Raw genomic sequence first — 25,349 nt, 5'->3', positions numbered from 1 at the left:
GCCAACCTTCGATTGAGGCCCTGCTTCAAGCAGTCCATATCTTCTTCATGACCTCTTGTGCTTGGAGGCCTAGCATGATGCTGGAGACAGAGCGGTGTAGAGACCAGAAGCCATAAGCCAGGACTCAAGAAGGCTGCGTGCAGGTGCCCCTGGGTATCATTGCACGCCGAGTGGCTGAGACATTGAGTGTTGGCTCCGTCCCGTCGCTTATGAAAGTAGGTAGGTGCCTAGCATTAGAGAGAATAGACCACCGCTGAGCACCAGCAAACACCAAGACACACACCGAAAGGTCGATGCAATATTCCATCTCCGGAAGTGTTTGGTGAATCAGCAACCACAAATGTCACCGAGAAATTCATATTTGGTCGCCTCGTCGGGAGGGCTCTTGGCAATAGCCCCCGTACGAGTAACAGAATTACAATGTTAGGCGACTGACTACCCTAGCTCCTAGACTGCCGCACCTTGAGAGAGGATGCAGGCACGGTACCGGCGACATGTCGTTCACCAAGCAGGCGTGAGGCTTGCCCCACTGGAGTTGATACGCCACCCTGCAAGCTGTCACTTAGAGCCCGGGCGTCGTCAGGCACTTTTGGTCTAGCTGAATATGCGAATACAGGGACAATTAAGGTCGTAGTTGAGAAGCAGTCTTGGTTTGGACTCCGACAACAAAATAATCTGTTGGCGAAAAGCCTCGAAGCTCAGGTGTCGACGTCTGTTAAAGTGGCGCAGCCGCTTTTCGCTCGAGTCGTCCTTCGGAACTTGACCTTCCCCATAAAGCACTCGGCATTTCTCAAGAAACGTTGTGAGGTACGAAGGTGACAATAGGTATCATTGAAGGCCGGTAAGGAGACAGCCATGTGTTTTGAGGATCATGTGATGTCCTCAGGCGACAATATAATTCCAGGACACAGGGCGATTATGCCAATGCAGGCACGACCCGAGGACGGAATAACTCATATGTGAGACCACAAGCTCGATGGCCCAGCCAGCTTTGTGCTCCACTGGACTTGTGCCACGCACAGGAGCAAAGTGCCTGCGAAATGGAAGACAAAACATGGCTGTAGAGGTACTCATCTGAGCGTGACCTAACGGGGTGGTCGGCAGGGTGTGTTACAATATGGGATTGTGGCGTAATATTGGAGCACTCGCTGGTGAGGGGGCAATGAAACCCGCCGCGCTGAAAAGTAGGAAAATCAAGGTAAAGAGGGCGAGAATACGCAGTGCTGAAGGGTTAAAAAGTCATTCTTTGGATTGCAAGCTCATCAGATCTACTGTACGTGCGGAACATTGAACTGCCCGGCGGCTGGAAGCGATCGGCATGTCGACTCGAAGGTAAAACCGGTCCGTCTTCCGAATGCTTGCTAGAGATCCTTCTGTCTTCTACACCAGTCGTTGCCGAAAAAAAAAAAAAAAAAAAAAAAAAAAGCAAAAGTCGCTTTCCACCCTGGCTTTCAATGCCGCGTCAACGACGCTGGATGTAGGGTATATGCAAGTCGATTTCGACAGTGAGCCGCGTTGTCGGTCGTGGTAGCACCGAAACTACCGGCAGACGCTCATGGTTTCTATGCTGTTAAATGCCTGGGTTAGCTCTTGGCCGGTTGGCTATCAGAAGGCAAGGGCTCCCACCCTAGTTTTGGTGGCCATAAGGCGTTGTTCAACCGGAGGTCCTCGTTTCCTCATCAATTGAAGCAACGACATTTTGCAGCAAAGTAGTTGCATGCCTCTACCGTTCACCGCGCCGGAAATATCTTCCGGCCGGTCCATGTGGTTCCTGATCCGGTGTTATGGTAGAGGGATCGAGAAATGAACCTAAACGTCATCCTATCAAGGTGACGGACGCCTTCCTCCAGAAACCATGCTTTCAGGAGTCCGAGGAGTAGTGACGGCGGTGCGCTTTGCGCTTACGGGGTCTGGGCGGCCTTTGAACGTCCCGGCCCTCAGTGGATCAGCCGAAGGCATGGTGCCGTCCTGGCGGATGAACATTGATGGGAAACGAAGTTCAAGCTGTCGGACGTTGGGCGTTAGTCAAGCAAGTAATGACAAGGTGCAACTTGGGAGGGCAGGAAATAACCTACGTCGTTAACGAGGTTGGCATACTTCATACCGACATGGTCGGCAATGTACCGAAGCCGGCCCTTCACCCAAATGCGCTGCTCGTCAGTCGCCATATCATGGTTTTTTACACACGTCAGGGCCCAGACCAGGAACCAAGCTGGAAGGGCCTTGATCGCATCCTCGTGACCACAAACGAAGCCAGAGCGGTCAGTATCGTTACCGAACAGACCCGGTTGCTTGGTGTGCCATCCGAGATGGTATGGAACCGAGGCAATGACGTCGGCAATGGTGTCTTCACAGATGGCTTTCGACCTGGCATACTCGGCAGTTGTGCGATAGTCGGCGGGCATGTTGAGCCATGCTGCTAGGCGGATGCCGAGGGAGGCTAGCACAAGGCGTATGGTGCGCGCAGTGTTCCATGTACGGGCGGTTACAAAGTCGGGGTACATGTCCACACGGCCGGGGAATACTTCGAGTTTGGAGTAGTTGTTCGGTCGCCCTGGTGATAAACCTACCTCCTCGTAGGATAGCCAGCATAGCGTCTTGAAGCGTAGGTTTGGCGGCAGAGCAAGAAGACAGGAGGCTATCTCTTGGTCTAGCAAATACACTCGATGGGCCATGTTTTGCATCAGTGCGATATTCTCGACGGTCCGCGTGATGCCATTCAACAGAGCAGCTGCCTCGGCTCGCAGTTCACTGGCTCGAAGGGCGAAGCGGTGCATGGCGGCACCAGGCAAGAGATGGCTCCCATCACCTATGTCGTCCATCCACCAATCGGACCCTAGTGGCGGGGGCGTACCCGATGTTAGTGCGCGGCCGAGCTGTGTATGCCTGCCGTCAGTAGCTGCTTGTCTGGGGAGAAAGCGCGGTTCGTACCACTTGATGCCTCACTGCTTGGAACAAGAGCGTTCCGGTTTTGGTGCTGCGCATTTGTTCTCGACCTCGCAGCTTGACAATCTGAATTGCTCCGTCAACGTGCGAACGCCATGCCAGCATGCGCGACTCCTTGATCGCCGTGATGCTCTGTTCAAGCCAACTGTTAGCGGATGGGCCACGCAGATGGAGAAAGTCGGAGTTGGCAGACGAACCTCGTATAAACCCAGTAGAAGCACTGTAGCGAGCGTTGCATCGGAACTGGCAGTGGCGGGATTCCCCAGGGCAGCATGCGTCTTTGCCAGGGCCACAGTGTGTTCTCGGAGAGAAAGATTGGTGAGGTTGACATTGTTTGCTTTTTCTCTATTTCCGAGGGCGGCTATAGCACAAGCATTGAAGGCGCTTCGGAGGGCGCTATCGGGGGGTGCGCAGTCGATCAAGGGCACGAGGTAGTCCATATGACCATGTGGCATGTGGCCCAGCGGCACGTATAGGAAGTTGGAGGCAAAATAGCAGATTGCGCGTTGAGCGAGGGGGACTGTGAGCGTCGCGATGGGATCGGGCGTTTGTTGTCGCGTGGGAGACGGACGGGGGCTCGGCAGGGTCGAGGTGGTAGTAGAGCGAGACTTGTTGAGAGCTTTAGTCATTCGGCGGACGGTAGACTTTGTCTGGTCGCGGTGGACGATCTCAAATTCATTTCGATAGCCGGCGCATTCACGCTTTGACTTTGCGCATTGCTTGCATGTTGGTTTACCTTCATCGCACTGCGAGAAGGGGGGGGGGAAATGGGTCAGCCAGTCGTCCGCGCAAGGGAAAAAGCCGGGGCGTGCAAGAGCACGACGTACCTTGATACGGCGAGCGCGACATGTTCGACAGCCCCGCGAGGGCTTTCCGCCGTAGACCATCTCGAATCGATCGACATAAAAGGCAATTGAACTGGGAGACGGAGGGCGGAGGAGCTGAAGTTGGATAAGAAGAGATTGACTTTAGCTTGTCGTTGGAACATGAGGTGTGGTTCAATGTTGGAAAGAGTTGCGAGGGAAGGGGAATGCCGGCCTGGGGTCCGGTCTGTCGCCAGGAGTTGACCGTTTGAAGTGTCTTGGATGTGACGCTGCAGTGTACTGGGATCAAGGGTCGGCGGCGGGGGCCTGGCGGCCTGCATGCTGCGGGGCTCTTTCAACGGTCGATGTGTGGATGATGGAATCGATGTTGACATCTTCGTCCGAAATTCCAGATCGGTCAAAAGACGTGATGGCTTCGTAGTATAAGATGTGCTACTGGTGGGTGCGGTCTCGATGGCGACGATTGGGCTGCTTGGCCCGCCGTTGGCTCACTGGCATGGACGGTCGGCTCCTGTGTTCTCTGAGTTTCACCACCATGACGCCAAAGACATGATGGATGGCTGTCTCTGGCGTTCTGGGGCTGCCGAGGTGGATTCTGCAGGGGATGTTTCAGGCGCCAACGTTGCTTCGGCTGCTTCCATGGCTGAGCGGGCCATGTTATTTTTGAACGTCCGGCTTTCGTCCATCCTTTTCGTTCCTGGTAATACTGTTGATGATCATTAGCTCTGACTGCCTTGCCACCTTTCTTGATATCTCTAGGGAACTATATCCGCCGTGTGAGGACACTTACTTGTAGCCAAAGCACGTTGATTCCTCTACGTCACACGTTGCTATACTCGCTGGACGTGAGACCATCGACCGGAACGGAGCGTCGTTTGTCCAGTGCTTAGCGTCGTCTAGAGGTATGTAGCGAGGCATCAGGATGTATGCAAGTACTAAGCCTCGGTACGGTAGCGCAGCGTCGTATCGGTGTGCGGGGCTCGACGAGACGATCGGCCGACTAGTGTCCAAGTTGTGTTGCACCCGACCTGGTGAGCGTCGTCGGGACCCGCCCCGTTTTTGTAAAATGGAACTCAAGTTTGAGAATTCGAGAGGGAAAAATGAATATCATGATGCTGTTTCATTGAGCGACACGACGGAGTTCGTATAACGAAGCGGTGACGCCGTACTTAGAGGTAGGTAGGAAAACGAAAAATGAACAGCCGGAGAATGGCCGCCGCGGCGCAATTGAAATGCACACTAGATTCGAATAGGTAAGTAGCGTCGGGTGCCAGTGCTCGGAACTCGCCAATCGGATGGACGGTTTCTACGAGTGGAACTTCCCGCCCCGATCGACCCGCGGCCTGCCGACTGCCGATCAGTCAGTCGCGCGGCCATCCCGCACTTGCGGAATTCGAGCGAGGACGAGTCAGTGAGGTGTTACTACCGGCATCACGCTGTCGGACCCACTGACCATTTCCATTTATCACAGACACTACAATCGCCAAGTTGACTACATATAACAATACATACAGGTAGGTACCTATTGAGATTAAGCCAATGTCCCGCTACGCTAAAGATGGATGGTTTGATCACTGGTGTACCTACCTTCCTCAGTGTAGCTGTGTGTATTGTATGACTACTCGAATCCAACCCCTCTTCCCCAAACTTCAATCGGTATCATCCTGTAGTGTAAAGGTATTCAATTCAGTTACCGATGCGAGATGTTCTTCGCTGGAAGAAGGAGGTGAGCAGAGTTTCTTGTCAAAGTGAAACCACCGCAGATGGTTATTTATTAGCTCTGTACCCCGAGCAAAACACATACTACACTAACCTGGGGCCAGAGCGACGCGGTACCTCCCTCCTGGTGCTGTTTTCGACAGCGAGCAAACTAAAAACCGATCACGTTTGTTGGCTCGAAACCTTTGGTCAGCTTGACCAGGCGTTTTGATATCAAGTCAATGTCGTTTCTTTGATCATGGAGGGTTAAAACTAGCCCGTGTAGGTTACATCAGATGCTAATGATCAGTGTTTGACCATGGAATTATACATTTTGAAGTACCGCGTCTTTGGCGCCATCTTCCTCTTCACTCGTACCGATATTTTCCTCCCAAGGCTCGGTATTCTACTCCTTACTCCGGGTCCTCTCCCGTATACCTTGTGTCAAGCGCTCTGCGGTCAAATACCATAAAGCTGAACACGCCCTCCAGCTCCTTCTCCACCTTTCCCAACCTGCCATGCGCCTCCGCCATTCTTTCCGCCATCCTGTCTACCGGGTTGGCGTCTACCAGGGCACGCACATACAACATCCAGAAAGGCGCCACAGGCTCCATCTTGCTCATGTCAGGCACCATCCAGTTCGCTTGACCGGCAACTTGGACAAGCGGCGCCGGAGTGGGATTCGGAAGGTCGTTGTACTGCCTCCACAGAACGAACTCGAGGTTGTTGTTGTCCCACCAGTGGTACGTCTCTTCAATGTACTCGTTGGCTACGGAGAAGCCGGAATCGGCCATGTGCTGCTCGAGCAAGGGGCCGGGCTCGCGGATGTCGATTTGTTTGCGCTGCATCACCGTTTGGGGGACTCGGGGGTTGGGAGGGTCAGGAAAGTCATTGAAGCGCAAGATCCTCTCGCCTTTTTGCGTCTGCTCCGACATGGGCACCGGCTGACCAGCAGCCACGGCGGCGTCGACGTCTTGGGTTATATCGACACGTTCAGTCAGCATGTATTGCTGCCGAGACAGCGTCGAGTGCAGGTCCTGCCATTGTGCTAGGCTGTCGGGCTTGGGGTTCGAGGACTGCAGAGACCTCAGGATGGGGATGCCCCGGATAGACTGGTCGAGGCGACGAACGTGCCGGACACGAGTGAAACGATGCGTGACGGGACGCGTCTCGGTGTAGCCGTGGAGGACCGAGCGGGCTTTGGTGGTATCGGCTGCAGGCACGACGGTGATGAGGAAGACTTCGACGGGCATGTTGAATCAACACCACAAGGAAGGATTCCGATTGGTAGGACGAAAGCAAGGGTCCCTGACAGAGAGGTGCAGCTCAAGTTGGGACGGGAAGAGAGAGTGTTGGCGGAAACGGGAGCTTGGGCCCGGATGCCGTGAATGACCACCTGTCGGTCCGGCGTGCCCCACTATGACGATCCGCGCGGGCGCAGGGGGGTGGGCCGGGTATTGTTTCTTGATGACTTGATGATGTTGTTGTTGTTACCGGTGCCTGGCTCGGTGCAGGGTGCAGTAAAGAGGCGCAGGACAACAAGACAAGATCTGGGTATGGGAGAATGAGTCGGCTATACTAGCGAAGATGCCGAGAGAGATACCTCTATCGCAGAATTTATGATCTCGTGGGTGAAATACCTAGCATTCACAATTGATAAGATAGGTAGGTTTGGTTATCCTGCTGGTGGAAGGGAAGAAAACTGAAGCGATGCCAGTATAGACGCAAGGGGGCACAGCCCAGTTGGAGCTTGAAGCTTCAGTGCAGTGCAGGAAGGTCCCAAAATATTCCCGTCCGAGACGAGACTGACCAATCAACGGACTCAAATAGAGAGCCTTAAAGTGGAGTCTCGCCCTACATCTGCATTCAGTTCCTCCTGCAGTGCCTGCCGGCGGGGAAAAGCCCCCCCAACAAGGAGCACAGCACTGAAGCATTCACTGCGGTTGCCCAACTTGAAGTTTTATGGGCATCAGGCCCCTGCATCGATCACGGGCAATGGCTCTTCCCCCCGTCTTACCCACCAAAATCGGCATTCAGCCCCACGGCAGCGGCGCTTCCATGCTTCGTTCCGTCGAACCCGGCGAACGGATCTCTAGATGCCCTGGCTGTCTCCCAAACCTGGATCGAGAAAAGACAGGCGCCACTCAATGCTTCTGGAAAACACTCGCCGATGGTTATTCACGCCAGGACCCCACGTTTCAGCGCAGCATCTTCGGCGCTGGAGCTGAAGCGGAAGGCTGAGCCTAGCGATGAGGTACTCAGGTTTTGTGCGGCACGGAATGAAGCCATCGATGAGGCAGAGCTTCCTTGAGCAATGAACCTCTCTCATTCAGAGAGTAGGTATCTGGTTCGTCCAGAAATGGGCTATCTCGCGTTCAGGCGGCGGCACGGTTCATTGGGGTCTATCAGACACACGAAACAAATAGGTAAGAGGTATCCTGCGTCCACTCGCTTTTCATGTTCTCCTTCTTGTGTGCCTGGCTGTTCTGCTCTCTTTTCATCCACTTCCTTTCTTTTACACATTCTTTTCAAATCCACATCTCCCATGACATGATGGCAGACCCTGACACGATCAACGCGAAATGCTACAACCCGGGTCATTCCAATCTAGAAGTAGCATACCATCCGCAGAGGCAGGCACAGCCCAGCAGCTTGGGAAATTTTCCCTCTTATGCTAGTACGTCCGGGCTAGAACGTGGAGCTGATGCCTACCCGCAACAACCCCAAGACACAAAACTGCTTGGATTGTCAGTGCCAGTATTCTGGACGGTTGTCGTTGGGTTGGTCATGTTGCTCGCTGGGGCCATTGGTGGAGGCATAGGCGGCGGTTTGGCTGCAAGCCAACACTCTTCACAGTCGGAGGCATCACCACCATCATCCTTGTCCATCTCCGGATCAAGCATCTCATCGACCACGACAACAGCAACAATCGCTAGTCCACCATCGCAATCAGAATCAGCCTCTCCTCTACTTACGACGACGACATCGCCAACGACCACCACTGGCACGCAGTCAACCGCCTTCGGTCCTTCGCCCGCTCCAAGCGACAACTGTCCCTCCGTGAACAACACCCAATACACCCCCCTCGATGCCTCAGGAAACAGCATGACCGTAGCGATTAACCCGGGCGGCCTCACAAAGGTGCAATCCTTCGTTCGTCTCTGTAACAGGAACTATCCGGCCGGAGCACCCCACGGCAACCCAGACACTTTGGACATTATGAAACTTTACCTGCCTACGCTGGAAGCGTGTATCGATGCTTGCGCAACGTACAACATTGTCTACCAGGAAAACAGGCCGCAAAGAGCGGGAGGAGCACAGGATGGAACAGATATGGGACTGTGCAGGAGTGTTGCTATAGTAAAAAACGGTGAGTGGCAACAATACCTACCAAGTTTACCTACTTTCGCACACAAATATGCTGGTTTTGATCAAGGGTTACACCCAACTAACGAGAAGCCGTTACCGTCCGATATCGACAGAAGGCGATTATTGTTACCTCAAGAACGCAACGGGGAAAGACAACACCTTTGGAAATCCGGAGAGGTATTCCGTTGGCGTTTTGCTTCTCTAGAAATAGACAAGACCTCATGTGTTCACAAACTAACACTCTGTTGGCACCATCCTGCCTGCGCGATCAATCCCCAACAGTCTGCGTTGGGCAGGTAGCATTCCAACGGGTCGAGTTGGCAACAAACTTTTGAGAAAACATTGCTGTTGGGAGATGCGTTGACTGATGCGTTCAAATTGGATTACATACCTAGGTATCATGGGGCTATCTGAGAGGCTGCAATTTGCTCGAAAGACGTACCGACGAGCGGGAGAATTGGAGAGTAGCTGCATCAGAGTCATGCTTGCTTGTTTTTGGCAAAAAGTTTCTCCCGCCCTCAGCAAATACGACTGGAGGCACCAATACTGTACTTGTGCATAGATGCCTTTCTTATCAAATTCGCCACAGAAACCTTGCAGATATAGCGACAAGGACTTCGAATCCACAAAGAGTCGAAAAAGACACACCGTCTCAGCACCGTCAACATGTTTCTCCAAAGAGTCTTCGCCGTCATCGTCTTTCTCGCCGCCACCATATTCTTCTTGGCCTTCGCATCTCCTGTGGTTTCTCCATCGCCTGTTCCGAAAAGTGTACCAGCAGGTCTCGCCATCCTCAAACGGGCCACAACACCCGACAACGGCACCCTCACATGGTACGGCCAGGCCGTAGACGCCACTCCACACAGGAACGAAACCACCGCCTATAAAGGCCTCAACTGCCGCAACGATCAGCTTGAACTCACTTGTCGGGACGATTTTGCCGCCAGCCGCGATGCCTGCCTTGACGTCACAAACACACTCACAGACGATAAGTTCATAAAGGACACGCGTTTTATTTGTAAAACTGACAACAAGGGCGACCAGCGTTGTATATCCTGGCAGGATGGCGTATCTGAGGGCGAGCAGACAACACTCAAGGGCCCGGCAGAACAGCTGATTGTTCACTGCCGATTTCTTAGGGATGGGAAATACATGGTAAGCGGGCTGACGAGGAATACTCGTGTAGGATGGGGGAAGGGTGGTGCATGTACGGTACAGTGTTTGAGTAATAGGCCTCATGGCTGTGCGAAGAGGAACGAGGTGGCATAGGAGTAATTGAAAGCATGGAGAGAAAACAACAGGAAAGCCCAGGAGAAACGATAAGCGAACGGGGAGTACATGTACCCTAATGATACAGTGCATGAGCATAGATCGACATTGACGTGTGTTGACGGGCGTATAGTGCTGACAGTGGTAGCACCAATGCCACTTTACATGTGCGGCTGGCAGCTATCACCTTTCACTAGTGCAAATGATCCTTCAACAGGTAACTCCATAGATTTCCAATAGTACCTCCAATTTGATCATTTACTGGCTAACCGGCACTACATTGTATAAATGTGTCCGGACATGTGATTACCACAGCTGCCGAATGAGGAAACTATTTCTAACGCGGCTCGGAGTTTAACTACCACAGGAACACCGATCACGGGGCATGAGAAGGATACAGGGGTACGTTACTCAGCAATATTGGCTTGAAGGATTGAGGCTAATGCGAGGTCAGCAAGTTAACCATGTCAACCATGGTTTGTGACTGATGCCACAATATTCAGGCAATCATCAACACCAAAGTGTAGCCCACGATGACACTCTATAACATGTCGGAGGGGTCAACAGGTGGTTGACTATGTGTTATGCATCCTTGCCGAGAGGCTCCTACACCAAAGTCATTGAGCGTAGATGGCTTTGTTCTGGACAAGGGATGCCGACGATTCGACAATGGAACGCCTGATTATGGCGGGTGCATTTCCGCCCAGGCCTTCGGTCATAGAGAGATGATTCGTGTATAAATGTTGTAGAGTCGCCGCTCGAGTTTGGTCTGAAGATCTCACTTTCATCCACATCCTCTGCGGCAGAATTCATAAAAGTCCTCAACCCACCGCTTCGAAGCCCGTTTCAACTGGTAGGCTCGAGAGTCAAGACCTTCTTGCCGGATTTGAGCCAGACTGGAGCTAACGCACTTCAGCAGAAACAACCCTCGAGATGCTCCTCAAGCAGATCCTCGCCTTCAGCGCTTTCCTGGCCGCCATAGCCTTCGCTAGCCCTGTTCCGGCTCCCGCTGAGGACGGTCTCATCATCATTGAGCAGACCGAGACCGAAAACGGAACCATCACCTGGTAGATTACCCCTTTTCATACCCTTCACGTCCGCACCATAGGTGGCCACTAACCCCTCTCCCGCCAGGTATGGCGATGAATCGACTCCCATCACGGCTCGCTCCACCCCGTCACCCGAGCTCGACAAACGCTGCGGCTCCAACGCCGTGACCTGCTCCGGTTCCCACCGGGCCTACGCGCCCGTGTGCACCAACTTGATCAACAGTCTTTCGAGCCAGGCCATCCCGCAGTCTCCTCGCTCGGTCTGCTTGAGCCAGGGCGGCAACCAGTGCTGCATCAGCTGGGCGAACGTCGTCCAGGATGCGCAGTTCTATTACCTGCAGTCCGCGGCCCGGAAGGCGCTGAATGGCTGTGTTAGCAGCAGCTATGTCAGTGCATTGACTAGGGATACATTGATTGGAAATACTTGCACTACCCAGTGCCTTTCTAATCGCGCCACTGGTTGCTCCTAGATAGGGGGTGCGAGATACCGCCTTTGGGAGACGACCGAGTGCCCTTGGGGATTGGCGTGAAATGGAGGTAACTTCCATGGTCTGACATGAACACAGGGTGTTGAGGGAGAGCTTGAGGTAGAAATTAGGGTATGAACGAGGAAGAGCTTGTACCTACCTCCAGGTAGTGTACATATGACATGGACACATCAATCAATCACCAGATTGCCTCCTTTGGGAAAGATCAATTCGACGGACGTCGACTTCCTATTTCAACTCATTGTGCGCGGAATCCACTGTGGTAGAGGTACTAAAGTAGTACTTGGACTGGACGCTTCGTTCCGTCGTTTCAGTTGTTCGGTCACGAACCGGGCACTGCAGTCGAAGATGACATGGAACAGTTGGTGAAGCTGCAGCTGGAGTGGTCCGGGTGTCGCTCGCCAATGCAGTGGATAGCGGGAGGGCAACAGCACCCGACACTGCGGTCTTGGCATCGCAGGCCGCTAGCACTAACAATGCAGGAACTAGTGTTAGTCGCCGAGAAGACACCATAGGACTAAGGAAGTCGCGTGTCGCTTACCCTATCATGTATTCTGAATAGACGTAAATTTGATGAAGGGCTTTTCCCGTGACATTGTTCGTTCTTGTTTGGGTTGAAAGAAGCGAGTGTCTCCAGCGAGTTGTCGAGCTCATTGGCGAATTTGTTAGTGCACGCCACGTACAGTCCAGTGCTGGTTTGTTTGTTGGCTTGGTACACCAGGCCTGGCACTCCTACAACATATATATTGTTCATTAGACAGAATCTATTTATAATGGTCCCAAAGCTTATACAGATTCATTAAAAGGCATTGGCGGGGTTTCATCTGGCATTTTGAATGTTAGAGATGGCGTAGCCAAAGTAAGATCATGCATTAGAGGTAATTAGCCATAGAAACGCATAGGAAAGTTGCCACGAGGTCTCGAACTAACAAACAGACCAGTACCCGCTGGACTGTACATATCGCGGAGCGGGGTCAGGAACAAACCCGCTATTTCGGGGGGTCGACGCCGACTTCCCCCGCACATGTTGGGCTTCAGGTTTGTGTGCAAGACCGGGATGACCTACAATCAACGCAAACGACCGGACCTCGAGAACCACTTCCTCTTGTCAAAATCGCCGCAATCCAACATGGGATCGCACGAAGCAACGGCCCAAGCGTTCCACGGCGCCGTCATCCACTCGCTGTCAACGCCTGGCCATGACCTTGAGATCCTTCCTGCCGCCCTTTTGATCGTCGAAGCGCAGGGCGTAATCACTGCCTTTCACAAAGATGTGAAGCCGGGAGAGGTTGGCAGCCTCATGTAGGTAGACCTTCTGATGATACTGATTATCAGTCTCGTATCAAGTGGAAATCTTCAACTACCAGACCTCTACCTACCTACTAATACACCAACCCCTAGAGACACCGCCACCACAACCCTTCACTATCTCTCCCCTTCCCAATTCATCATCCCCGGTTTCATCGATACACACAACCACGCCCCCCAATGGGCCCAACGTGGTCTCGGCCAAGGCCAACACATCCTAGACTGGCTTTCCGCAATCACCTTCCCCAACGAAGGTCGCTTCCGCGATCCCTCCCACGCGCAGCGTATTTACTCCTCCGCTATCGATGGCTTCCTTCGACAAGGCATCACCACCGCTTCCTACTATGGCTCCATTCACCCCGAGGCAACCAACATCCTCGCCGATCTCTGCTTGGCCAAAGGCCAGCGCGCATTCGTAGGGAAATGCAACATGACGCGCAACTCCCCTGACTATTACCGCGATGCGTCAGTCGAGCAGTCCCTTCGAGACACGGAATCCTGCATCGCCCACATTCGGAAGATTGACCCCGAGGGAATGCTACTGAAGCACGTCCTCACTCCTCGCTTTGCCATCTCCTGTGACGCCGACGGTCTTGCTGGCCTCGGGCAAATAGCAGCCAAGAACCCCGACCTGCCTATTCAGACGCACTTCAACGAAGCAGAGCAGGAGATTACCGCTACCCGCGAACTCTTCCCTCAGTTCTCTTCCGAGGCCGACCTTTACCACCACTACGGCCTTCTGACCAAGCGGTCCATCCTCGCGCACTGCTGTTACATGGCCCCTCACGAATTTGACAAGCTGAAAGAGCTGCAGTGCGGCGTGGCTCACTGTCCGATAAGCAACATGACAGTGGGCGGCGGGTTCATGGCCGCCCCTATCCGGGAGTTTCTCAACCGCGGAATCAAAGTCGGTCTGGGGACTGACAGTGGAGGAGGGTTTTCGTCTTCGATGCTGGATGCGATAAGGCAGGCCATGATTGCTAGTCATGCGCGGGAGGTCGAGTCGAAGGGGAGAGATAAGGGGTTGAAAATTGCCGAGGCCTTTTATTTGGCAACATTGGGAGGGGCCGAGGTTTGTTGTCTCGAGGACAAGGTGGGGAATTTTGAGGTTGGGAAGGAGTTCGATGCGTTGGTGGTGGACTGGCAGAGGGACGGGGTGATGACGATAGTAGAGGAGGAGGACGAATTGGACACGGTGTTCGAGAAGTTTGTGATGACAGGGGATGATAGGAATATTGTGAGGGTATTGGTGAAGGGGAGGATGGTGAGGGAGGTGAAAATATGAAGGCGCGCATGACAAGAACTACCTGATTGAGATGGCCCGTCGTGGATGGTGGAAGGAACAATGTTTTTGGAGCAACAATAAAGTGTGGACTGGAGCTGGAGAAGCTTAGGCAGCCTCTGTTCAGTAGAGGTAGGTCTTTGATCCACTTTTGGATCGAGATTCAAAACACTTCTAAGCTCAAACAATGCCTAATAGCCTCTAGCTGATATTGTTGATGTTCTTGGCTTATTGTGAGGCATACAGGAGCATTACAACGGACTTTCTGGCCAAGGCGAGCGGCATTATGCTGTTCATACTACCTCCAGGGTTTTTTTTACGATCACTTCAGAAATCCACATTCTTGCTTGCATGCGGTGGTACAACAGATAATCCAGCTGGGCGAGAGTTTTCACACAAGTACAGCGCTCGCCCACACAACTCATACAGTACCTACCTAACATTGAAAGGTTCATTGTCAATTGAAATCTGGAATTCCACAGGTACCCTCTTCCGAGACAAGAAAGATGAGACCAACCAACAGGTTAGGTAAACCAGTCCGCTACCGTCCCCCAAGATGTAAAAAAAAAAAAAGAAACAGCAAAAAAAAGGTCATAGCAAGACTGTGATAGGAATTAGAACAGTTCGAAAAGACATCAGCTAGAGTTCCATCCGAGTATTTCTATTCAGGAATTGCCTAGAACTCAAGATAAGAGGTGTAACAAGGATACTGGATGTGCAGTAGGAGTATACCTCGACCCAAGGTTTAATGTTGAAGGTCTCAACTATTTTGTGCAGGACGAGGTACCTTCCATAAGTTTCGTTGGCCTTGGCGCCCATCAGGTTTACTAGGTGCATTTGAGGCTCCCCTCATCGGCCTGGCACTCATATTCACTGATCTTTCCTTCACAGGCACTCCCATTCACTGCACTTCCCTTCACCGGCACTTTCTTCCCGTATTTTCTGGCTGTTCTTTCCACTTTCAGAAGTATAAGAAATGGAATTCTCTCCCTTCCAGCTAAGTCTGGTCCCAACCGCCCATTTCTTCCAAGTCCCGTCCAGTCAGACAAACTCACCCAAAGGACTCGGCGACCGCTTCAACTTCGACACGCATCCCTAGCCCGCATCCTCAATCTCCTGGGAAGATTTCAAAATGTTTACCTCAGTCCTAAAGTCCCTTGTCGTCAGCGGTACCCTCGTCGTCAGCCTTCTCAACCCGACCGCTTTCGTCCTGGCCGCTCCCAGCCCGGCTATCGCTGATCCCGTCAGCACCAGCCCCAATGTCCCTCTCAGCCCGGAAGACGCTTTAGCTGCATACACCCGCTACGGTCCGTTTAACAAGCGTGAGGACGAGGGTTTGGCCTTGAACGCGAGAAAGGAGCCGCCCAAATGGACGGGCGGTAACAACGAGGTTATTCACTTCTTCAACTGCCAGAAGAGACCCAACTGGGGTCATGGAACCGATTCCTTGGTTGTGGTATGTTCGCTTTTAGTTCTTTTTCCTCAGACAGGTTCTTGCAGCTCCGGAGCCTTCGGGTGTGACTTGCCATTGAAGGTAGCAGTTGTACTGACAAAAACACAAACAACAACAGATCTGCGAAGACGACAAGAACTGCCACGACCTCAACTACCTCCCCCCGGATGACTCCCTTTGCCTCATGGACCGCTTCGACGACGACGGCATCTTCCATGTCTGGGAGGGCTCGGTCCAGGGATGCCTGTTCATCAACTACAACAACATGTTGAGCTGGAACATCACCAAGGATGCGCAGAAGCAGGCGGACTTTACCACTGTTGGGTGAGTTGTTTTGTTTTCCTTCCTTTTTGCTGGGAACTTTTGAGGGAAACAGAATAAATTTGTGTGCTTAAGAAGGATGAATGGCTAACATTCAGTGATGCAAATAGTTTTTTGACCTCTGACACCTTCGTCTACCAGGGTTTCAAGGATAGTAAGCCCAAGGGTTTGGCTATTCCCTTTCGTGACTGCCAGAGTATTTATTACTTCACGCTTCGGAAGGATCTGCAGCTTGTTCATGGTAACTAAGGGATCGCCCTCCCGGATGGAGGCGGCCAACGGTCAAGTCTTCGCAGTAAGCTGTACGGTCATGAGGTTTCTTTTGAAAGTCTCTGAAAGTCCCCACTCATCCCGGCATACTAATACCCGAAAGAGAGAAAAAAAAAAAGAGAGACAGAGGGGCAAGATCAAGGGAGAGGTCGGAAAGAACAGGATGATTGAAGGTGGGGGGATAAAAGTATTAGGAGAAGGCCTGCATACCTAGGTAGTAGCTATAACCAGAGTCAAGTGCTCTGATTTTCTTCCCGCCGTTGTTGAATGTCGTGGTCTTGGAGTGATCATGTTCCATCATTACCTACCATCTACCATGTTCATCCCCAGCGTCTCTACAATCCTATAGTGAGACTTCCCTCCAAACAACATTACCAGCCAGTCCCAAAGCCTCAAGCTCATCACAAATCCCACCATACTCGATGTTCAGAGCCTGCTTCCTCTTTTGGAACTCTCCATGCTCTTGAGCGATCACGCCACGCCTCTATATAAGTGTTGCCAGTATGACCCCGTCATCCCCGCTTCGTCCATCCCCAGCTCTTCTTTCCTTTTCATTGCTTTGAATGTTGGTCTTGGTTATCGGCGACATCGGCGGACTTGAGCACTTCGTCGGATTTGGACACGGAGGCTTCGGGGCCACGCAATGGACCGGGCGGGGATGGGGTTTGATCAGACTCGTTGCCAGGGCTGGAACAGAGCTTTCCTTGGGAGATGAAGGAGACACAGTGGTTTTTCGAGGTTCAGACATTGTTCGATCGTAGAGGTACCTCAGTTGTTAGCCTATGCGCAGAATGATGCGATCTTCCAAGCACAAACAGAAGCCAGAGGAGGCAAGGTTGAAATACTCAGGCTTTCGTAAAGACCAATGGTCTCGCTGATGCTGACTCGGTGTTGAGGCTTGAGACTGATGCAACGTCGGATGCGGTTCTTGGACACATGCAATGAAGATTGCACGACGGACTTGAACTGATCAAGCTCCAGAATTGCAATTTTGTTGGGTTTCCGTCGGGGTGCGCTACTGTACTTACCTCTAGGTACCTAGGTACCTACCTGGTAGGATTCGGAATGTGGTTGCTGGTTGCTCTTTCCAGCTTATCTGAGGTTGGTCGAGGCATGCCATAATTGTCCCGGTTTTTCGGCCACCATCGGGTGCTTCGGGCTCCCGCCGCACTGGAGTTCCCGTTGTTTCGTGGCCTCGTCAGCATTTAATTGTCTGAGAGATCGCATGGCCATGTCCCCTTGGATGAGGGTGCAGCACGAGTACCTGCAATCCCAACCTACTTCTATTGTGAGTCTGTGTGAAGCTACATCAATCCACTCCAAGCCTGTTGTAAGTATCAGCTGCAGTCATTGGTGCTTCCAGTACCGGGTCCGGATCCCGAAGGACCCCTCTTCTGACCAGAGGTACCTAGAGGTAGGTACATACCTCTAGATAGATACATGTTTCTTGTTGCGTTAAATCCTTTTGTGGATCCTGTCAACGCCTTGCATCTTCCACTAATACCTTACCTCTATCTTTTCTTGAATGCGTCAACAGAGCTGAGAGTAGCTCGTACCTAGGTATTGCAGGATTCGCTCATTCTACAGAAGAAGAGTTGAATAACAACGATTGTTCAATCAATCATCCCCAAAGCTACCTAGATACTATCGCTCGATAATAGCCTCCCAGTCCCTCGCACTTTTCAACATATTATTCGCATACTCCTTCTTGAGCGTTGTGAGCTTGTCAATGATATGCCCCGTCGCTACCGCCTGCGGCCCCCAAACCCTCAATGCGACATCAGCTGCCCTCTCAAGCCAAACAATCGCCTGATCCAGATCCCCCCGTTTCTCATGAATCTCCGCGACGTCCTCCATCGTGTGCGCTGCAATGCCGTCTTGGTGAAAAGCAATCTTCGGGTCATTGGCTAGCCCCTCGGGTGGCGGGCGGCGAATGACAGCCATGCAGTGCTGTAATGCTTGATCACCATCGTCCACAACCATGTAGAAGTGCGCCAACTCATTCTGAACTGCACGTGTCTGTTCCGCGTATGGCCCGAATTCTTGCCGGCAGGCTTTGAAGAGCTCCGTGACAATGACCATTGCCGCATCGAACTCGCCGTTGCGACGGAGGAGAGTGGCCAGGGAGTCAAGGAGTTTGAAGGAGACAAAACGTCGTTGGCCGAGGCGGCTGAACAAGTCCACCATGCACTGCAAAGCGCGGCGCGAGATTTCCTGGCAGTCTTCGTCGTTGTTGAGCTCGGTGCAGATGCGGGCGATGGGGTGTGTGGGTGAGAAGCTGTTATTGGCTTCGCTGGCGAGGAACTGCAGGAGGATGGTCCGAAGTTCAGGACGGGCGCGGACGTTGGCTGGCGACAGCGTGGCGAAGAGGTTGCGGAGGAAGTCAAAAGGTTGGCTGGTCATGGCGGCTGCGGCGTCCCGACCAGCTTCGGACAGGGCCGGCCATGCACGGAGATCAGGTCGTTGAGTGGCATCTGACTGCGCTGAACTGGCCGAGAGCTTGATGAGGTAGATTGCATTCTTGATAGAAGACCAGTACTGCTGTGATACATCGGCTGTCCCCTGTCCGAGGAAGTCATCGGGTGTTATGCCGTCTGGTACGTTGCGTATCTGCCAGTCATAGTAGTCACGGAGGCTGAGAGTGATGATGTCCAGTGTCCGCGTCCTGGAGTCCGGGGCGATGAATGGCGGCGGTGACTCGGCAAGGGCGCGGATTTGTGCCTTGAAGTTGGAAAGATTTTGTGGGTTGGGCAACCTGGTGTGGACTAATTGCTTGTCCTTATCTCGGTTCTGATCCTCAGACCAAGCACAGCTCGATGCAGGTGTAGCGCATGATTGACCGCCAGGTGTCGAGGAAGAGAAAGCCGGTGACGAGCACGTTTCGATGGTTTCGGCAGGAGACTCGGATCTCTGCTTCGGCTGGGGGGCTGTTTCAATGATAAGATCCGCTATGCTCAAGGCCGATCGGGTAATTGGTGGGCTCATGGCTCGCTGATGTACTGGTGCTGGTGACGTCCCTATGGACTTGGTACTTGGACTCGATATGGTGATGGACAGGGATGTGCAGGGGCTCGTCGACCGTTGTGAACGCCTCCGTCTCTCATGTGGTGATAGCAAGGTTTGTGTGTACGGTGGTGTTTCCCCCACGCCGTCCCGGTTATTTATATCATGTTGTGCCGCCGGTGAGGCATGGCCGTGCCTCCGAGGCGAAGTGGATCCATGGAATCGGCCAGGACGTACATGCCTATCCTTTTCATCACTGTTGACATTTTTAAACACATTCCATTCCCGGAACCTCTTGTCATACATGCGTTTGCTGGTGTCCGACAGGGTGAGGTTAGCAAGGGGAATCTCGATCAGCGTCATGTTGGTTTTGTTTTTTTGGAGGTGGCGTGATGTGACAAGGGAAGGTAGGGTGAGATAAAAGATAGAGGGTATGAAAGGTATGATGATGACAAGGAGAGGTCATGGGAAACATGATTTGACATGGAAGTGGCCATTATTATAGTTGAAGAGGACGTGATCAGATAGACATGAATGCCAGCAATGGCATAAGGGAACGGGCATAAGGGAACGGAGACGTGACAGAGATGAGCTGGATCTCGGTGCTGTGGTCAACAGGGCGTGGAGCCAGCACATGCGGCTAGCTCCCATCTGATGAAAGCTGCGACTCGATGGGTGAGTGCAGTGATGGGACAGGACAGGGTGTCTCTGACGGGGTGCAGATGTTGTGTCCATGCTGAGACGGGGACAAGAACATGGTAACGAAGACGCCATCGGTTGTTTGATTGAGCTGATAACGACGGACTGAAGGGACGCCAAAATACCTTGCCGAGAAGTTGTATTGACTCCTCATTATATCGCTTACTTTCTTGAGGGGATACTGTCTGTAGAGGTCGACGATGATATCTCGATGGCGGGCCCAATCCTGCGCGGACGGGCCCTGGAGCGTGCGCGTACTGGACTGTTGCTGTCCCAGCCCTGGAGGTCTTTGCAAGTGAGGAGCGCCAGGCACCGGCGCTGTTCCTATTGACATGGCCAAAGGAGGAAGTCGCTGCGAAAATGTGGATGATAAGGGTCGTGCTGACGCCGATGAGAGAGAGACGGGTTGCGGTTGAAGTGCGTGTTGTTGTGGAGGTGCCAGTGGATGTGATTGAAGGCCCGGGACGGCGGGAGCATCTGCACGGGTCATGGTCACCATCAGGGCCTATCCTTGAAATCCGAGCGCTTTGTAAGAAGAGAAAAGCGAGCTAGGACAGGAAGCAGCAAATGATGGAACAAACTGAGAGAGAATCCGGTGGCCGAAGGGGGGGTGGTTGGGCACGAAACTGAACGAACTGAAAGATGGAATGGAAAATGCGGAGCGCCGGCACGCCCCAAGGGGAGACGGGATGCAAGAACCTCACTTTTTTTAGTGCCGCTGCGTTCAGTGCAGAAAGCCGTGAACCGCGCATGACGCCAGTGGGCAGCCGCCCCTACCTAACCCATTATTCCCTTGGTCGTCAGGCATTGGTCGCCATCCGCCAAATGGCGGTGGGGACTGTTGCCCAAACACGGCCGCCCATGTAACCCCCCCGCTACCACCCGGACTACACCTAGAAATTCTTCCAAATAGCACCTGGCAAAAGTCCTCCATTGCCAGAATGCCACCTCCCGAGGACAATGGCACTGAGGCTGCCGGTATCGACCACGCCCCGTCTGTTTATTGCCTCGACCATTCTAGCCTTGAGGTAAATACTGACTTGAATTCCAGAACACCGCACAATGGCACTGCCTAGCATCGCCATCGCCTGACGATCGGTGAATCAATGACCCTCCGACGGAACACTTTTCTGCTGAGCACGACGTTTGGGGGCCGATCACACCGTCGCAATGCAACCTCACCTCGTTGTTCGACCAAGGGACCGACGACGACCAGCTAGCACCGCATCTCAACCATATTGCAGCCGGCAAAGGAGCAAATTTCAGCTGCCGACACAAGAGGTGATTAGCTTTTTGTACGAAGCCAGAACACCATCACGACACAAAAGAGAAACCGCGCGCGTGGCACAGCATCTCCCAATCTGAAAAGAACCTTGCATATGCCGAGATCAGCTAGTGTCCTCCCACGCTGTGATGCAGAGAATGCCAACGCCCGAGAGGGCTGACTCCGGGGGCCACGATATCAACCCCTGGCTGGCGTGGTGCCCTTTAAACGCCACCACGATCACCTGTCGGCTGGAGACAGCTGCTCTTGTTTCAGCCATCATCATACAGTTTGACAAGTGTACCTCGATCGTTTGCGGTTTGATGGAGGCTTGATGTGAGTTGTACATGTCCATGCCGACCTTGACGGTCAACTGCTAGGCCAGGCTCTAACTAGGTACCTACCTACCTATTGAAACTCCGAGTACGTGTCCAACCCCAACTCGGATCATCGTCCACAGCGGACACATATGTCACAATCCGTTCGTCTATTATCATGTTGTTGCGCACAATTGAACATGTCGATTAGAGCTATTCTCAACATGATGTCTTGTTCGGAGATCCTGACAATATAACCTTGCGGCGACCTGCATCTGTCCCTTGAAGTACATGTATACCTATATGCACGGTTCCTGCTCCAGATGTTCGGTACACCATCTCGCAGAGAAAATGTTTTCCTTCGTAGGTGCTGTGCGTGGAAATAAAGGCCTGCAGGGACAGTCAGGGCGGTATGACCAAGATGCCAGAGCCAGGGATCGCGAAGTGCGTGAAAATCGAGGACAAGATACGATAAAAGCCACCAGGAAACATCCAATGGCAAGGACTGGCTAGAGACAATGAAAAAAAAAAAAGGATGGAAAAAAAGAAAGAAAAAAAAAGGCGGGGATTCACGATGTGACACGAAGGTGGCCGACAGGAGGGAGACATGGATGAGAAGAACTTTGCAGTAGTGTCATTTCTGTCACACGCGGATGCTGACGGCTTCCCACCTTGTTTTGTGATGACCTCCACATTAACCCTTTACTCCATGTCTTCAAAGCGCCGATACCGCCAGCTCCAAATCTTCAAGTGAGGCCTCCCAAGAACCAAATCAATAAGTAGAGGTATGCCGCCCAACTCCGTGAAATCATCATAACAAATTGAACCCATATGCAACCATAGACAGCGCCCTTTTACATCCAGTCTGCACCCCACACCATGGACTCCTTTTGCTCACAGGTAACCCAACTACCTAGTCGATGAGATCTTGTCCTTCTCGATGATTTTTGATAAAGTCAAACAGTGCCGTTATTACGCAGAGTGGCCTGTGAGCGATAGGTAAATTAGCCAACCAATTCCTTCATATTGTTCGCATGCAGTGAAAAATGCAGTGGGGAAAAGTGATGAAGGCAACAGAAAATGGCAGAAACTGGACAAGACGGTGATAAATGCCTCATAAGACCGCCATAATGTCAATCAGGTAAGGTATGCAAGAGCCGAGGTGGGTTGTGACAAGACTCAAGATAGGTAGCGTATGAGCGGGTATGACCTTGAAGGTGGCTTAGACCCTGTGTGTTCGGTGATGACTGATGAACCAGCCTTCCGTCCACCAATCCTCACCCACTCACCCAGCCATCCAACTGCCAGTCACTTTCAAGATGATGCTTTCTCTCAAGCTACCATTGGGCTTGCAGTGAAGGATGATGATCAGTCAGCCACCACGCACATTGGCAATTTTGAGCAGCACTCGCTCTCGTGGGAACGCGTCTAGGTAGATTGTGGATGCCCTAGTTGCCAGACATCTCACTCAGGCCCTTCGTAGGCTCCGGGCAGGAAAGGAGACAGAAGAATAGGGAGAAAAGACTCACGCTTGCACGGCACCCAAGACCAAAGGAGCAATCAGACTCCTTTCACTTTCACTCATGCCCGAGTGCCTACCGCCAACACCAGATAACCTGATTCCCATGGCTCCCGCTAACCCTATCCCTGCACCAGCAAGGAGCAAATTAAACACGCAACAGGAGACTGTTACGATCTTCTTACGCCAGTGCTGCTCGCCTTCTGTGAGATTGACCTTGGCAGAGGTGCTCTCGACGGCGAGCAGAGCGGCAAAAATTCCAATGTTGAGAAGCAGACCTATTGTTCCCTGGTAATGTTTGTTAGCAGATCATTGACGCAATACCGCATTAATTTGCCGGAAATGTGGAGGAGCTAAGTAGGAGCCAGTATATTGTGGTGTGCTTTAATCGGCGGGTGCAATGTATTCTGCATTTCTTTGATGCAATCAAGGAAAGGGAGGAGAGATTGGTGTAGTGCTGCCATGAGACGGTCATGATGGTGAAGAAGTGAAACTGACCGTGTTGACGCTTCTGCTCCTATACCAAGACGAAAGAAGAAATGACTTACCACAATGACCGAAGCGACCGGTAACAGCTCATTGACAATAATCCCAAAATTGCTATGCCCACTTCCACTCTTTCCATCAACACCATTGCCCAAGCCCTGTACCAGTACAATGGTACATGACTTGGTATCAGCATTAATGACCGTCTGGTCATCCGACATGTTCATAACTATTGACGTTGGTTGCGGTGATACGGAATCGAAATTGTCGGCCTCGCTCTCCAGGTTGTGGATGAAGGCCACGACGCCGGCTATTATCAGTCCGAGGTGGCCAAGGATACAGAGAATGTGGGTGAGCTTCCACTTTGGGTGATTGGTTCTGTACATGGTGATTGTGTATGGGATGATGGCATGCGTGTGGTTAGGTGTAACCGGTAAATAACGAGGTCGACGAGGATGGTGATGGTCAAAGTGGATAATAAGAAATTGGTAAGCGGTGGAAGGGAAAACTGATGACAACCTCAGGAGAAGATCTAATACGCAAAGGATGACTAGGATGACAGTGGAAACAAAGCGTAAGTAGACAGGTCGACTAAGCATGACACTGACTTCCATGAGAAAGGGATGCCATGTATATAAGGCACTTGCCATAGCCTGGCTGACACTAGACAGCATACATGGACTCGGCCAGCCCAGGAATAACACCAATCAACATCCGATTGGTACAAAATGTGACCGAGTTGTTGCCCTTGATGATGCGCCTTGCGGTCCTGCGGCGTGCACCGGACTGTGCTCAGGGGCCCAGGGGTTTAAAGAGACGGCTATCCTGGTTTGTTCCTGAAAGCGCCGTGTTTCTAGGGCAGCTTCCCAATCTGGACGTGAGCTCTCACGAAGGAAGAAAAATAGGTGGATCAACGTAGAGTAACTCAATCGATGGCAATTGGCGTTCACAAGGATGTAAGAGGTACCTAGGGTAGCTATGTTAGGCTGAAAACTGGTAAAATAAAACAATGGTGGCATGGAGATCTGGTTGTTAGCGTCTCCAGGAGGAGCAAGGCTTGGGTGGTTGTAGCTCCACACCCGCCTCCTCCTGGTTTATCATGCTCGCTCACTGCCACAATAGCTCTTTGCAACTGCGTATGACGAGATGTCAAGCGACGGTACAGGTACCGGTCAAGGGAAGCCGGTTCGTGGTATCTTTGTTCTTCATGTGGCACTATGTCACGGATAGCGGAATCAGCCACAGTCCAGCGTTCGGGGTCCCTTGTCCATAAGATGTTTTCTTTGCGATCAAACTTCCTAGGTAGGTATATTGGGTCTTAGCCCAAGTACATAAACCGAACTCACCGCGCGTTTCAAGCTTGCGGTTCTGGTAATGGCGATGCTTTGGCGCTATGGAGCACAGTGAAACTGATGGTTTGGGCGTGATTCCGGACCCAGGTCTGTTCGTTGGCCTGCTCCCAGCGCTCGTCCACCGACTTGCTAATTTCCAATGATGGGTTTTAGCTTCGGCCCGAGCGGGAACCAGACGCACGGGATTGAACCTTCTGAGTAGCGGAAGGTGTCTTGTGTGAGCCATAGGGCTGAACCACATTGCACGACTTAACCGCTGGGTCGCCCTCCGATCTCAGATCTATGAATGGATGACATTCCGGGCGAGGGAGATGATTGGTGCCCCTGGTTAGCAGTCAATTGGACGTTGTAACCAATCACTTACCAGCACTTTATGACTGACAGCGTCCCTGCCCGACTACTATGCCGATTGCTGACGGACAATATTGACAT

At 52.3% G+C, this 25,349-nt stretch overlaps 9 protein-coding genes across 10 annotated transcripts; 5 read left to right on the top strand and 4 right to left on the bottom strand.

Moving 5' to 3' along the window:
* Nucleotides 1-1,221: 1,221 nt before the first annotated feature.
* On the bottom strand, nt 1,222-4,888 carry NCU09615 (hypothetical protein). The gene is made up of 7 exons (XM_958286.3): nt 4,561-4,888; nt 3,774-4,476; nt 3,144-3,692; nt 2,932-3,078; nt 2,076-2,876; nt 1,627-2,004; nt 1,222-1,567 (listed from the first exon to the last, which is right to left on the bottom strand). The coding sequence occupies exons 2-6, from the start codon at nt 3,831-3,833 to the stop codon at nt 1,825-1,827; spliced, it is 1,737 nt and encodes a 578-aa protein (XP_963379.3). The 5' UTR covers nt 3,834-4,476; nt 4,561-4,888; the 3' UTR covers nt 1,222-1,567; nt 1,627-1,824.
* A 738-nt stretch (nt 4,889-5,626) lies between these two features.
* On the bottom strand, nt 5,627-7,204 carry NCU09616 (hypothetical protein). The gene has a single exon (XM_958287.3). The coding sequence runs from the start codon at nt 6,719-6,721 to the stop codon at nt 5,882-5,884; it is 840 nt and encodes a 279-aa protein (XP_963380.1). The 5' UTR covers nt 6,722-7,204; the 3' UTR covers nt 5,627-5,881.
* An 817-nt stretch (nt 7,205-8,021) lies between these two features.
* Nucleotides 8,022-9,379, top strand: NCU09617 (hypothetical protein; the record flags this gene model as incomplete). The annotated part of the gene is made up of 2 exons (XM_958288.3): nt 8,022-8,838; nt 8,951-9,379. 2 exons carry the CDS (start codon nt 8,022-8,024, stop codon nt 9,040-9,042), a joined length of 909 nt encoding a protein of 302 aa, XP_963381.3. The 3' UTR covers nt 9,043-9,379.
* A 124-nt stretch (nt 9,380-9,503) lies between these two features.
* On the top strand, nt 9,504-10,106 carry NCU09619 (hypothetical protein; the record flags this gene model as incomplete). The annotated part of the gene is made up of 2 exons (XM_958290.2): nt 9,504-9,992; nt 10,056-10,106. The coding sequence occupies 2 exons, from the start codon at nt 9,504-9,506 to the stop codon at nt 10,104-10,106; spliced, it is 540 nt and encodes a 179-aa protein (XP_963383.2).
* Nucleotides 10,107-10,910: 804 nt separating this feature from the next.
* NCU09620 (hypothetical protein) lies at nt 10,911-12,219 on the top strand. The gene is made up of 3 exons (XM_958291.3): nt 10,911-10,959; nt 11,026-11,173; nt 11,241-12,219. Exons 2-3 carry the CDS (start codon nt 11,040-11,042, stop codon nt 11,623-11,625), a joined length of 519 nt encoding a protein of 172 aa, XP_963384.2. The 5' UTR covers nt 10,911-10,959; nt 11,026-11,039; the 3' UTR covers nt 11,626-12,219.
* Nucleotides 12,220-12,651: 432 nt separating this feature from the next.
* NCU09621 (guanine deaminase) lies at nt 12,652-14,728 on the top strand. The gene is made up of 2 exons (XM_958292.3): nt 12,652-12,945; nt 13,045-14,728. The coding sequence occupies exons 1-2, from the start codon at nt 12,668-12,670 to the stop codon at nt 14,234-14,236; spliced, it is 1,470 nt and encodes a 489-aa protein (XP_963385.2). The 5' UTR covers nt 12,652-12,667; the 3' UTR covers nt 14,237-14,728.
* Nucleotides 14,729-15,277: 549 nt separating this feature from the next.
* NCU09623 (hypothetical protein) lies at nt 15,278-16,534 on the top strand. The gene is made up of 3 exons (XM_958294.3): nt 15,278-15,689; nt 15,805-16,010; nt 16,118-16,534. Exons 1-3 carry the CDS (start codon nt 15,366-15,368, stop codon nt 16,254-16,256), a joined length of 669 nt encoding a protein of 222 aa, XP_963387.2. The 5' UTR covers nt 15,278-15,365; the 3' UTR covers nt 16,257-16,534.
* Nucleotides 16,535-17,818: 1,284 nt separating this feature from the next.
* On the bottom strand, nt 17,819-20,648 carry NCU16498. 2 transcript variants are annotated; one of them, XM_011395360.1, is made up of 2 exons: nt 20,105-20,648; nt 17,819-19,593 (listed from the first exon to the last, which is right to left on the bottom strand). In XM_011395360.1, exons 1-2 carry the CDS (start codon nt 20,476-20,478, stop codon nt 17,922-17,924), a joined length of 2,046 nt encoding a protein of 681 aa, XP_011393662.1. In that variant the 5' UTR covers nt 20,479-20,648; the 3' UTR covers nt 17,819-17,921. The 2 variants fall into 2 exon arrangements, with proteins under 2 accessions (XP_011393662.1, XP_011393663.1); XM_011395361.1 differs by having other exon boundaries at nt 20,146-20,648.
* A 1,587-nt stretch (nt 20,649-22,235) lies between these two features.
* Nucleotides 22,236-24,058, bottom strand: NCU09627 (hypothetical protein). The gene is made up of 3 exons (XM_958298.3): nt 23,628-24,058; nt 23,090-23,367; nt 22,236-22,546 (listed from the first exon to the last, which is right to left on the bottom strand). Exons 1-3 carry the CDS (start codon nt 23,949-23,951, stop codon nt 22,474-22,476), a joined length of 675 nt encoding a protein of 224 aa, XP_963391.3. The 5' UTR covers nt 23,952-24,058; the 3' UTR covers nt 22,236-22,473.
* Nucleotides 24,059-25,349: the final 1,291 nt, after the last annotated feature.

The sequence above is a fragment of the Neurospora crassa genome, linkage group II, assembly GCF_000182925.2.
Source record: "Neurospora crassa OR74A linkage group II, whole genome shotgun sequence".
NCBI lineage: Eukaryota > Fungi > Ascomycota > Sordariomycetes > Sordariales > Sordariaceae > Neurospora > Neurospora crassa.
The sequence above is the reverse complement of the archived record's forward strand: the minus strand, read 5'-3'. Positions and strand labels throughout refer to the sequence as shown.